Source organism: Eutrigla gurnardus (assembly GCF_963514095.1).
Source record: "Eutrigla gurnardus genome assembly, chromosome: 13".
Lineage (NCBI taxonomy): Eukaryota > Metazoa > Chordata > Actinopteri > Perciformes > Triglidae > Eutrigla > Eutrigla gurnardus.
The window spans coordinates 6,199,363-6,212,681 of NC_139936.1; the positions used below are offsets into that span (position 1 = coordinate 6,199,363).

Sequence of the window (13,319 nt, forward strand, 5' to 3'; positions counted from 1 at the left end):
AGCTCCAGGAACAATATATCCCATTTAAGGCACTTTGCAGGTAGTCCATATTAATCTTCCCGTTTATCCCTGCTGATGGATTCACTAAAGGACATATTAAAAAGTTTTGAGGGAATATATCTGGGGGATTAAATCAATTTCAAGCTGACATTGAACCCCCGTTGTATCTTGGGAGTTTAGTGCTATGAATCTAATCAGACGTGGCATAGGGAACACGTCCAGTGGATTACACTTGTTAAACTTGATAAAGGCATGATGTAGCAGAGATGTTTGACTTGGTTATGACCTCGGTGTGTCAGAATCCCAGCGTCCAGTACCAATCCTTCTCTATTCTTCAGTGTTCAGTGCTGTGCTTTGTCCATCTGCCATTTGGGGTGGAACATAGTGTAGATGGATACTGAATGGATACCTTGGATCAACTGAATACTTATGATAGCATTCACATTGTATGAGTGATTTTAGACCAGGCCCACTGGTCTGCCCACATGATCAGACTTTCTGTCAGAATCAGTCCACGTCCTTATAGACTAAGACCTGCTGATGTCTGTTCCCTTTCTAACCTAAATTCTCTCCTCGGCTTCCTAGTTTTCCTCCCCTAGCTTTAGCGTTTGTCCTATATCCACTTCCTTCCTGATCTCCATCCCCATTTCCTTATCTGCCTCTGCCATCTTTGCTGGGGCATTAGCCACACCATTCAGTGCACCGCCAACCACTGAGATGTTTACAGAACCTACACGGATCAAACTATCAATATTTAAATCTGCAAAACTCCATTTGCTTGCAATCTTGATGAACTCTTGTAAACCCCATACAGCTAATACATAAAATATAGTATTATGCTTAAATATGACACTTCTTCCCCCAACAAATAGGCAAGACCTTCAGGTTTTAAAGTTACGCTTAAGATTTTCCAGCAAAGTGAACTATCACTTTAAGAGTTTGGACCAGCAGCTGAAGAGAGCCTTAATAAGATTAGCCCCGCCACTTGACAGCCACAGCTTAAGAGGCACCTCTACTGACCTCTGTCCCTCTATCCAGCAGAGAGTGTACATGGGTATTTGTGCGTGTATGTATTATAAAATTATGTTTGTTAGTCGGAGACCCTGATTGTTTAAAAGGATGCAAAATCCCAGAGTCAGAAAAGTCAAGACTATCGTGTGTGTCTATATTTGTCTGTACATGATTCAGGCAAACTCAAGGAAGACATGCCTGTGCAACCTCAATCCCCTCAGGTCAGAATGCATGCGGTTTATTTTACCTGCGCTATGCTGCACAATTTGTCTTCATCACGAAAGATGTGCCAGTCAAGAATTCAGGGTAGCCATGCAAACCTTCAATCTCTTAAAAAACTTCCGTCCAACTTGTCCATCGCCGGGCACCTTCTTGTCTTTGATCTGAGGATGGCAAGATTTTGAAATCAGCAAGAAAACAAAGAGGCCACAGAATTTCTCGAGGTTTCATTCCTGTTTCAACCACGGTGCTTGAGGCCATGCCAGGGAAACATGAACCACAAGAAAGCAGAGGTACTGTGACTGTATGCGTTGATGCTGTTGGTTGGGTGTGCCAGATGCCACATGACTCTAAATGGACAGACTGAGGACAGCTAGTTAGGGACAGGGAGGGGTACGCAGTACTGTGTTCTTGTTCACATCAGGCACTGCTTTGTGAAAGCCAGGCACCTCACTGGGAAACATTTAAGTTGGCATTAATATCATAATCAGAGGTCTGTTCATTGTCAGAGAGACAGCCAGGAGTTAAACCACCTACCCCACCATACACCCCCAGCGGTGCTGCCTTTCTCCTCCACCCATCCCACCCACCATCCTTCCCTTCTGGTTAGCTATTCCCACCATCTATCCGACCTTCGCCCCAGGACCCCAAACCCACTTTACATTCCCAACATATTCCACCATGATGGCCCATCATCACCAGCACAGGCATGACCTGATCCTCACATCAGTCATTCTGACTCACACGCATTCCACAAGCTGTGAGGGAATAATACCTGATGATAAGCACGTCAACAGAAAGAGACTTTTTCTTTTTTTTCCCCCTCCGTGATTGGTTTTGAGGGCACAGCTGATTGTATTACATCTCCCTGTACAGGGTGTTCACCTCACACACACCTTTTTATTGTTAAATGCTGCCCACTATCTGGAAAAATCTAATCACTTAATATGGTCATTGGATGAAAAGAATGACACACATTTTGGAGTTTGGAGTCAGATGACTGCAGAAATGAAGGTGGCACCAAGCAAATATAAGAGTTACGTCACTGGTTTGATTAAAACGGGTCTTCAACAACCTTTATGACATGAAATATTTCAAGTTTCCATAATGGCTCTGTTTTTAAGACGTAAACTATGCTTATGTATGTCTCCCCAAAACAAAAAGCATTTAAGAATGCATGCATTCAACACCTTCTGCCCTTGTCGTGTTTTGCTTTCTCTGTTATAAGCAATGGAGTGATATGTCTTCATTAGGATATAATGAGGCAACAACAGCTGGGCACATACATAGCGTTTTCCAACTGACTGGAGATAAGACAATCTGCTGATAACTTAGTGAGTAAACAGTAATGGCCTCTCTCTCCCTCTCTCTGTCTGTCTCCTTGTCTACTTTCTCTCAGGGCTTATCTAGCGTTGAATGTTTTTCACTTGAACTCGCGTTCTGCTAACATGCCCGTCACCCATCGCCACACAGGTCGGCTGTTACAAAACACTCTGTTTCGTGCCAGGGTGCCGGCTCTGGCAACACATCCCGGCCACCTCTCCATATGTGTGTGTGTGTGTGTGTGTGTGTGTGAGAGAGAGAGAGATGAAGAGGGGGTGGAGTCATAGATTGACATAGATTTATGTATGTTTCTGTACGTTTTTCTACCATGAATCATTAAGAAATGCCAGTTTTCTACAGGCTCATTTCACTTTAGCCTCCAGTTCATTCCATTCTCGCCCTTCACCTTTGACCTCTGCATTTTCTTCCCAGAGCAACAAATTGAAATTCCTGTGTTGATGCATTTTGTTCTCGTCCCACATGGATAACAAAAATGCGACAGCCTGTCAAAAAAACAAATAATCTCATACAGTCGATCGCCATATATGTAGGCCACGTGTGTGTGGTATGTGATGTTTGTTCACGTGTGTGTGTGTGTGAGTGTGTGTGTGTGTGTGTGTGTGAAGGTAGAACTTAATCTTTGATACTGTTATCCATTCCACGGTGCTGGAGGACTGTTTGGAAGACCCACTGCAGCTCTGACCTACTTGTGTCAGTGTATACGGGTTTGCATGTAGACCGCTTTTCATTGAGTGTGTGTTGCATGCGTGTGCGTGCGTGTGTGTGTTTAATAGCGCTATGGACAGTGTGTGTTTGAGGCGAACTCCCGGTGGACTCGGGGAGTGTGAGAAGCTCGGTGTTTTGACAGCTTTCGAACAGTTCCAGTACAGTGCTGAGGCGGGGGGTTGTGCGGGGCCTGTTGGATATTTGGGCGAGTTGGAGGGGTGAGAATAAGGTCAGCGGAGGAGCGGACCGGAGGGGATGAGATGAAGGGTCTCATTCCAGAGTGCTCGACGACCATCAAAACGCCACCTGATATCCATTGCTTAATATTAAATCAACATAAAATGATGTCATCTGAAATCCATCTGAGCCCAAAGGTAACCATAATGTAAACGTGCTTTTTGATTGGACAGTGATAAAGAGGAGAGGGGGAGTGAGAGAGGTGACCTACCAGGTGACCCCCCCATGTAAGGAATTTTTAAAATGGTAAATTGTTGATTGTGAAATGAAGCCTGAACAAAAAGAGAACAGGGTTTCCTCAGGATACCGAACTCTCCTTCACTGGAACTTGAACAAAATGTTTCCCTCTAAGTAAACAATCCTTCAATTAAACTCGAGGAACATTGGATGGCGTTGAATGTGTTGCCGACTGAAGTATTTGTCCAAGCAGCAGGACACTTGTGAAGGTAGTTATGCCAAAGAATGATCTCAGCTCATTCTCCCAACTTTAATCTCAACGTGTAAAAGCAATGGGAGTAGACTTCCCACACGGGTTCATAAAAGGACGATAAAGCCCCATAAACAAAGCCACTCGCTCCTTTCTGCACTACTGTAGCTGAAAAGGCCAGACGTAAGCTCAGCCTCAGCTTGAGAGTTCTCCCACAAAGTTCACCTCTCCAACAAAAGGGGTCTGCCTCTCCACATTTTCGAAGCCCCGCTCAGTGCCAGTGCTGTTGAACCCCTGCTTTCCCGAGCAGCATTCCAGCCCATCTTTCATGCTGTTTCATTCTGGCCATGCCAGCCGGGTCAGGGGCCAGAGTTTTCTCAGGGCTTCAAGACAACTCTGGACAAATAGATGTAAAATAGACATCTCCGCTGGGTTGCACATTAAACGCCTGTTCACGTAACGGGGGCGTCATCGTTGCAAGAACGTGCATTAAAAAACACATCTTTCACGAGTCTGTGGGAATCGACGGAGGAGCAGAAGGGTCAAGCATTTGTGGTTTGCTAAAGCATTATATCCTGCAGCATTGAACTCTTCCCCTTGAAGCATGTATCAACTGTTGATCTGCACCAAGATATGCCACAAAGGCTGTCGCTGCAGTGGCCTTGAGTGACAATATTGACATGAGTGCAGTCTATACCGCCTTTGTTTCAGAGATCAGTACCAAACTCTACCAGTAGATGTCTGTCTTCAGTCTTCCACAGTCATGAAAGGAAGTTGCTGGATCAGACTGTCCACCTTTCTCACATGGACAACACTGCAAAAATGTAATAGAGATAATAATAACTGTAACATAAAATGCAATCTGGTACAAAAAACATTTTCATGTCTTATCTCAAATTGAAGGTGTGGCAATCATGAAGGGAAGATGGACTTAGAAGTTTAAAATATGGTCCTGGAAAAGCCTCCAGCTTGATAACACAACATTTACAAAGCAACATAAATTGATTGATTTAAGTAAAGATTGTTTTGCTAGCTTAGCGGTGAGGTATTTCCACCTCCTGACAACATTTTTCTTCTCTCGTACGGTTTAACATTCCAGGAATGAATTCCCAGACATCAACATCTTGGATAAATGAAGGGTAAACGGCTGGGTATTTTCCACAGCAATCCATGATCTGCCTTTTTTTTTTTCTTGGCTCCTGTCTTTTGTACCAATACATAAGTGTTGCTATGTGGCAGCTAGTTGCTATGCCTGAATACCCAGAATAACCAGACAAATCCTCTCCATTGCCCATGAGTAATATATACACTATTGCATAATTTATCTGGATTTTAGTTTTGGATATGGGGATGACTATGTCGTGGTTTATGTTTTTATTTCATTTTAAATTGCTCAATGTTTGCCATCTTGCTTTTAAACGTCTCCATCCCTCATGGTTGAGTAATGATGACAGTCATAATGACAGACGGTCTCCAAGCAGCACAGCGGTGGATGTGAACGCTGCACCAACAAAAGGCAGCGTGCTCTGCGGGGTGTATTGAGTTAACAGGACGGGAAGCACAGTTTCAGGGGGCGGGGCTACTACCATCTCTGCGGGATATGATTGGCTCCTGTTATGAGACCTTAAAGTACTCCTCCTCGGCTCCAACATCTGACATATCAAATATTTAAGAGACGGTTTTTGGGGTGTAAGACCGCTTTTCTTGAGTGGTATTTGTGTTGAAGGAAGCTACTCGATTTTAGTCACATATTATAGTAAAAAACTGCAAATGGAAGAGAAAAATGCACTCATAGGGGTTGGATTTAGTGTTGGAATAAACTCACAATCCAAACATTTTTTAAATTAAAAAAAACCCTACCATAAACATATTCTGTGCTTTCTAGTCCACCCTCAATGTCACATCCCTGCAGCCGAGGCGTCTATATACAGTAGAGATGATTTAGGGGCGTCGCTCTATTCAGCTCAGCGTCTTTATTTCTGACAACACCTGAACGCAGCACGAGACGAGTCTGGGCGATTTGTGTCGTGACGTGCAGGCGTGGGGGCGTGCCTCTGCTGAAATCAGCTGGGGGAAACAACAACCGAAGAGGAGGTGGCACGGACCACACTTTTGTCTTCAGGGCTCGTTATGTTTACATTCCACTCCGAGAAACGTCCGATCAAAACCGCACCGGCATCCGAGCAGGTCCGCGGCGGCGCCTCGCTACTTGTTGGGGACTGCGGGACGCGGGACTAAGAAAGGCAGCGAGTGGGGGAAGTAAGGGGAGAGAGAGAGAGAGAGAGGATGTGACAGACAGCACAGGTCCTGCAGTTATATGTGCTCTTTGACAGACAGCGTGACCACCGCGACGAACTCGTCCGTCTCCGCGCGTCTTTGTCCGGTTCGAGTGACCGGCTGAACCACACGCGGAGTGGCATGTGGGTCAATTCCGGAACCGTCGGAAGGTAAGGACCCCCTCCTGCAGGAATACTGGGTCACATGCTCCCAATCCTCCTTTGTGCACAAAGCAATCCACGCGCCGCTCGTAATATCCTTTACTCTAACGATCCTGGATCCATCAGCTGTTTTTAATTGATGTCATGTGACCTTATTGCAGCCCCATGTGGCTTTTAATCTCCTCTGAAATGTATCTAATGTCAATGAAAAAGTCTCAATATTTTATGAGATTTTACAATGAAAGATGATTATTTGTTTTTAATCCCACGCGTGCTACACAGACAGCTTTGTAGCATGATCAGTGGTGTAGTGCAGCGGATGGGCTTGGCACATTACGCAAGACTTCTCAGCGCATCCTTCGGGTTGTAGGCTGATATCCACCTGCCTTTTACAGCACGGCTCTGTGGAAGACGTCCAACCGCCGCAGTGAATGTGTGCAACGCTCACTGCATTGTATGTGACCACATAGGCATGGCAATGCAATAGATTATCTGCTTCCTGCACTGCGTTCCTGTCTGAAGATTATCTGCTTTGTTGAATCTGTTCCCAAAAAAAAAAAAAAAAAAAAAAATGAATGAGCCAGGTGGTTATGAATGGCTGCGGGGAGAGGGAGCCCACGAGGTGCCTTTCATTGATGAGCGAAGTGATGCTTCAGCACAGCATTTACTCGAACAGGACGGGACAGATAACGTGCAGAATCTCAGTTTGTAGAAATGTGCATGCACTCTGACGTGCACGCGCACAAACCACACTGTAACGCTGATCCGGTGGCTCTGACGTCATCGGAGGGATTGCGTTACGCAGGTGGCTGCGTGTCCGGTGAAGAAGAAGCCTCCGTGGCACGAATAACATGATGAGTTTTTAATCTGATCACATATCATTGCCAGTTATCAGAAATGAATCATACCTGCAGGATGTGGTTGCATAAACAACTTGGCACACAATATATATATTTTTTTCTTGAAGGGATTTCCATTTATTGCCAACTTGACTTTGGCTCATCATTTTTTTGCATTTCTTAATATCCTTTCCAGATCCTGGCACATTTTTTCTGCTTTGGTTTTAATCCTTCTATTAGCCCACTACGGCTGCTAATTCATCAATGATCATGGCTGTTGGTGGATCTGGGGCCGAGCTGTTTATTGTTCTGGTTGGGCACCGTGCCCAAGCTTTCACTGTGCCAACAGCTTTGAGATAACACATGGAAGAGGCGGTTAGTATTATATGGCCGCCTTCAATGCTCTGACCCCTGTGTCGGGCTGCAGCGCAAGGTTCACTGGGGTAATAGACCTCGCAATTGTGTGGATGTTGTGTGCTTTACGAGCGTGTCCTCCTCGGCCTGAATCCAGTATGATATAACCAATAATAGCTTTGGTGAGAAACATTGTTGCACTTTGAACAATGTGCAGCTCTGTTAGTGTTTGTAAACTGCATATTGTATAATTAGGGTCAAGGGTATTAAAAAGGATCAGGGTTTAAAAATATATTAATATAACTCTCATATTAGAGAAAATAATATAATCTCCAAGACAAATATTATCCACCTCCCCTTTGATATAGTTGCAATAATGTTTGGATCATTGGCTGAGTCCTTTGACTTGATGTTAGAGTAATTCACAATTTCAGAGAAAAACATAAGACAACGCAGCAGAACATGATCTATATCTGTTAAAATACATTTTGAAATATCTGTAAATTAGATGAGGTTGTCAAACATTAAACCAGAGTATAATCTGGTGATTTAAATCATCTCTTCTGCACTAATATATATATATATATAAACATCCTGTATATAATGATAACAATCTGGAACGGTTTGCTCTTAAGACTTGCACTTTCCGAGTCGAAGCTTTCACAAAGTGCTCTAACTGTCATTGGCAAAGGAATTACAGCTCATCTGTTTATTTCATCACAAATGTCTAGAAAATGAAATGTTAAAAGTGTGATACTGCACACAAAAACATCACGTATTGGAGCTGATGCTGGAAAGAATAAGGGCATGATATGGAAATGACAAAGAGAAATAAGTGAAGATAGCAAGAGAGATGGAAGGAAAGAGTAGGTGGAAAATATGGACGAGGAAGAAGAGGAGGGATGAAGGAAAGTAGGGCATCACGAGGAGCCTTCCTGTGTTTACAAAGCATGATTGCAGCAGAGAGAAGGGAGGAGGAAGGCTTACCAAAGCAGGCTGACATGCTGCTCCCAAAACCCATCTCAATCAGTAGGATTGATGCGTACCACTGCCTGCCACGGACCGTGCAGTAATACCACCACCATCTGCAGTGGGTGAGGCAAGTACGCGCCGGCGTACATGTGTGTAATGCATGTCTGTGCTAGTGTGTGTGTGGGTCTGAGGTCTACTGTCAGCCATCCAGGGAGCCAAGCAGAGGCTACGGACCAGGTTATGTAACCAGTCTGTGCCAGCTGCGCCTCTGGCAGTCAGTGTCTCAAACACCCACATAACACACACAACACACACACGCACCTGAAAAGAATACACATGTACGAATCATAATAGCCGATTATGACAAATAAGTAGTTCTTTATGGTGCAGTCAAGCCTGTGATAGTGGCTCTGTGTGATTGCGCAAGTGTTGGTCCAAGTGGTTGGTTATTGGGGTCATTTATTTATTTCCAGGGCTGGGCGGAGGGGGCGGCGAGGCAGGCGGCTTAGTCAGGGTGTTGGGGTGAACTCTTGCCCCAAGGAAGAAGACAAAAAAAGAGGCAGATGGGAGCTGTGAAGGGCTTTCGGATGAGCGGTTACTGCCAGTGGATGGTTAACCGTGTTGCATAACGGAGACAGGGAGACAGTGGGGAAGCACTGTCTGTCTGCTCCTTGATTGCCATCCAGAAAAGTGACGTCAAAGACAGATAGATAGGTAAATAGATAGATGACCTCTAATTTAACGGGCGGAGCGTGCATGACGTTGGACGGGACAGAAAAAACACAGAGAGAGAGAACAATTCTGGGTGTTGGAGAGCGGTTACTGAAGGACAATGAGGGAAGTGAAGGATGGAATGAGTGCGAGGCGGAGCATTACATTTGGAGAATGAATGCCGAACAGGAAGCGGAGTGGAGGGAGTTTGTGAGCGGGTCAGGAGGTGTGGGTGAGTGGGCACAGCTGGAAACAAACCAGACGGACCTCGACAGACAGAAGGATAAATGAAACGATTTAGAAAAGGAAGTGTATATAAGAAAACTATGCAATGAGGTGGAGCTGTAAGCCATCTCCTTATGAAACCCCCTCTGGCCTAAAAGCAAAGCCATGCCGAGACGCACACCATCCAAATTATGCATGAGCTTCTTTGTCTGTCTGGTTCTCCTGCAACCAACACACACACACACTGACTCAATCCGTGACATTCCAGCGTAAACCAGAAGGTTGATGTTCGTTGTGTGTCGTGGGCGTCTGAGTTCCTGTCACAGTGTTCCTATCACTGTGGTCTCATCTACAGCCGTCAATATGTCACTATGGGAGTCAGAAATACATGCACACATGCACAAACAAGCTGGTGCAGAATCACATTCTCTTTTTCCACACACACACACACATTTTATTGTTGCATGCAACGCTCCTTTGCCCTTGCAGCCTCCTTTGCTGCCTCGTTTGGGAAGATGACACGTGCCGGCCGATGAAGTCTAGACGTGTACAGTTCACTATAGGTCGTTGGCTAAAAATGAAACCTGAGCTGTGCAGCTTGTCTTTCCGCTCCTCTGCGCTGCGCTGCTCTCACAGTCTCCGGCTCCGGCTCATCCTTCAGTCATGCAATTAAAAACATAATTGTTGAAGTTCGGAAAAAACAAAAAAAACGCTCATACAGATTAAATATAAGCCTGAGAGCAGGTGCACATCTAAGAATCGCGTTCTGTGTTGTTGACTGACGCTCGACCGGACTCTCGCTCGGAGCGGAGCCTCAGATGGAGGATGATATCTGGGAGCCGGGGACTTTTGATCCCCCTGGGAAACTAGCCACGCCACCGCCGCCCCTAGGTTACATCACCCCTCACATCATTCCACGCCTCGCAGGCCGGCCTTAAGCTCATTACAACACACGCTCACATGCCAAATGCATACTGACTTCCAGACGCCCATGGGTCAGAGGAGGATCTTTAACTGTACTCTGGTCTCCTTTTCTTTCACTCTAAGAGAAGCATCTGACCGTAGAGAGAAGCAGCAGCAGGACGAGCTGTGATAGGTTCCCCTGAGCAGCCTCCATGATTGCTGGTCTTGCCCTTTTGATCCCAGCGGCATGACTGATTCTAATGCTGGGCCTACAGTCCCTCTATTTCTCTCAAAGACTCTAATAATCCCCTCCCTGCCTTGTCTCTCTTGCAATCCCCTTTGCTTATCTGCTGTTGCATTGGAAACGCTAGGAATTACCAATACTATATGCATCCTCTTTCCCCCCCAGCGCTACATGCTGTTGATGTTGCAGAACCACTCGTGTAGTATGTCAGGCTTCATACTGGCCCCTTCATCCTGCTTTTGCTAATGCAGCACTAAGAGGGCCGCCGCCGTGACCATTAGGCAGATAGCCGTTAGATAAGCGCGAGGTTATCTTTTTATTGCTTCTTCTATCACAGTCCCTCTACCTGCAGTACGTGTCTCGGAAGGTGTCGCAGCAACACAGGTGGCAAGGGGGAAAGGGTATTTATATCTCCCGAAAGCACAGCTCTATCTGTTCTGTATGCACTCTTCAGGAAACGGCCTATTGGACAGACACTTTTCTTCAGCTCAGATAGACAAAGGTAGGCTCTCCCTGCTGTACTTCCTGCCGACGTAATTGAGACTCTTGACAGGAAAGATGCTTTTGTCGGTGTTGACGAAGTTCAATATGGAAGCAGGTGTTATTATGAACAGGTTTGATGTCCGTGGGGATGTGGGGAGGAGGTCACGGCTGATTAGCGGACGTGACTCGTGTGTCCGATGAATAGATGTCATTTTTAGCCGCTGCTCTGTTTGCACTGGCATCCACGTCAATGGAATAGCAAGCAGAGGCCTTTATGAATGTTTCAGGTGCTCTATTTATGGGCTGGTCTTTAGACGAGTTGCAAGGACGGATGAACTCATTACCGGTCCATCCACAGGTCTAACTGTGTGGATGTGTATGGGCTGGGGGCTGGTTATGCAATTCAGCAGATTGTTCCATAAATGTTTTAGAAAATGGGTATTAACATGTGTTTTGACATGTCGGAAATGTTTGTAAGCAGTTTATGGAAAGGGGATTTTGATAAGCTTTTTACAGGGATGTGTGGGTTTAAAAGAGGAAGTCAGTTGAGCTGTGGACACAGTCACATAACCACCTCTGTCTTGTGCTACGCTCCGGAGTTGACAGGTGCTTACACAGTGCGTGCAAAAATAATTTCCCCTCCACTTTTGTCCCCTCTGTGCAAGCCTACAGTAAATGTGTTTGACCCCAGACGACACACATTTCCCCCCCCGGACTAAAATGTCAACTACAAATGCTTTCATGAGAGATCCCCCGTTTCATCCCTTTGCATTATGTAAAGATGTTATCAATGCACCAAAAGGAAACAGATAAGGGGGGAATACAGACTAGGAGAGAATAGGACAGTGGAGCTCAAGGGAAGTCGCGCTGTCTTTCTTTCTCTCTGTGCTGTTACAGAAATAGCCTTCCATTCCTCAGCCTGCAAACCATGTGTTCTGTCTGAGTTTGGCAGAAGCCTCTGCACACTGGTCAGTACAGCTACGGGGGCTAAGAGCCTTAACAAATCCTCCCTAGCCCGGCCTGCAGGGCGAGAGCTAGAAGCTACTGTGCTTAGTCCCGGTTGCTTTCATTGTGGAAATGCAGCGTCAGTCCTCCTGGGATGCATTATCAATGTGAATGTAATTTTTCCCACGAATATTGAATTAACCTCTTTCCCCTTTCTCTCTCTGCTATTCTCCAGGGCCCTCTCCATGGATATAGACACGGACTATGAGCGACCCAATGTGGAAACCATTAAATGTGTGGTGGTAGGGGATAATGCAGTAGGCAAGACCAGGCTAATCTGTGCCCGGGCCTGCAATGCCACCCTCACACAGTATCAGCTGCTCGCCACCCACGTGCCAACCGTCTGGGCCATCGACCAGTACCGTGTATGCCAGGAGGTGGGCACGCACATACACATAAACATGCAGCCTAACGGTGTGGAAAGAGCCACATATAGACACTCTCTAGTACACTGTTGGACACGATAATGAGGCTAATTCTGTTCATTTTGCATGTGTATCACAGGTATAAACATCTATCTTTAGGCTTATGAAATACAAATTAAGTGACCGTGCAATTTGATAATGTGAATTGCTTTTTTTTTTATCTCGCATAATCCTTCAATTCCACTAAAAACACAAACATTGCAATGAAGTTAAGACCTTCCGGCATGCTTACGGGGACATGTGTCTGTGTTGCAGGTGTTAGAGAGATCTCGTGATGTCGTGGATGAGGTCAGTGTGTCCTTGAGGCTATGGGACACATTCGGGGATCATCACAAAGACAGACGATTTGCCTATGGCAGGTGAGCAGATACACAGTGACCGTTACACTACCTTGCAGCACCTTGATTTCGCTGCAGAATGTGTAATGCCATGACACAATATCTTTGTGGGCTGTGACCAAATTCGTTGTTGGCAAGAGGCAGAGGAAGGAACTCATCTGTCACGGCCGCATAAAATTGCCACATAACATTTAGTTACCCAAAAGTCGTTTTTTTGTGTGTGTGTGTAATCCAGCTGCCACGCTTTCTAGTTGATCTCTTGCCCTCAAGCTGTTACATCCTTCCTCCACCATGATTGGATCATCGTTCTATCCTCTTACTCTCCGTCCCTTTATCAAAGCTGCATTATTGGCATGAAATGCAAAAGGACTTATTGCAAAAGCAAAAAAAATCATTAAATAACAATTCGAAGAACAGCGACCGAACTTGACCATGTGAC

The 13,319-nt window shown here is 45.5% G+C and overlaps 2 protein-coding genes across 4 annotated transcripts in view; one reads left to right on the forward strand and one right to left on the reverse strand.

Annotated features, from left to right (window-relative positions):
• Window positions 1-13,319, forward strand: part of rhobtb4 (Rho related BTB domain containing 4) — a 36,330-nt gene that overhangs the window by 8,175 nt on the left and 14,836 nt on the right. For 2 of the 3 annotated variants that reach the window (XM_084024960.1, XM_084024961.1), the window contains exons 3-4: window positions 12,293-12,494; window positions 12,798-12,901. In XM_084024960.1, coding sequence (XP_083881086.1) covers window positions 12,303-12,494; window positions 12,798-12,901 — 296 coding nt within the window. In that variant the 5' untranslated portion in view covers window positions 12,293-12,302. Of the gene's footprint in view, window positions 1-6,091; window positions 6,391-12,292; window positions 12,495-12,797; window positions 12,902-13,319 lie in introns of those variants that run through there. The other variant, XM_084024959.1, reaches the window with a different exon arrangement.
• Window positions 10,091-13,319, reverse strand: part of LOC311023251 (ras GTPase-activating protein 1-like) — a 389,455-nt gene continuing 386,226 nt past the window's right edge. The window contains exon 26 of the transcript XR_014598202.1: window positions 10,091-10,109. The gene's annotated coding sequence lies outside the window, so the exon portion shown is untranslated. The remainder of the gene's footprint in view (window positions 10,110-13,319) is intronic.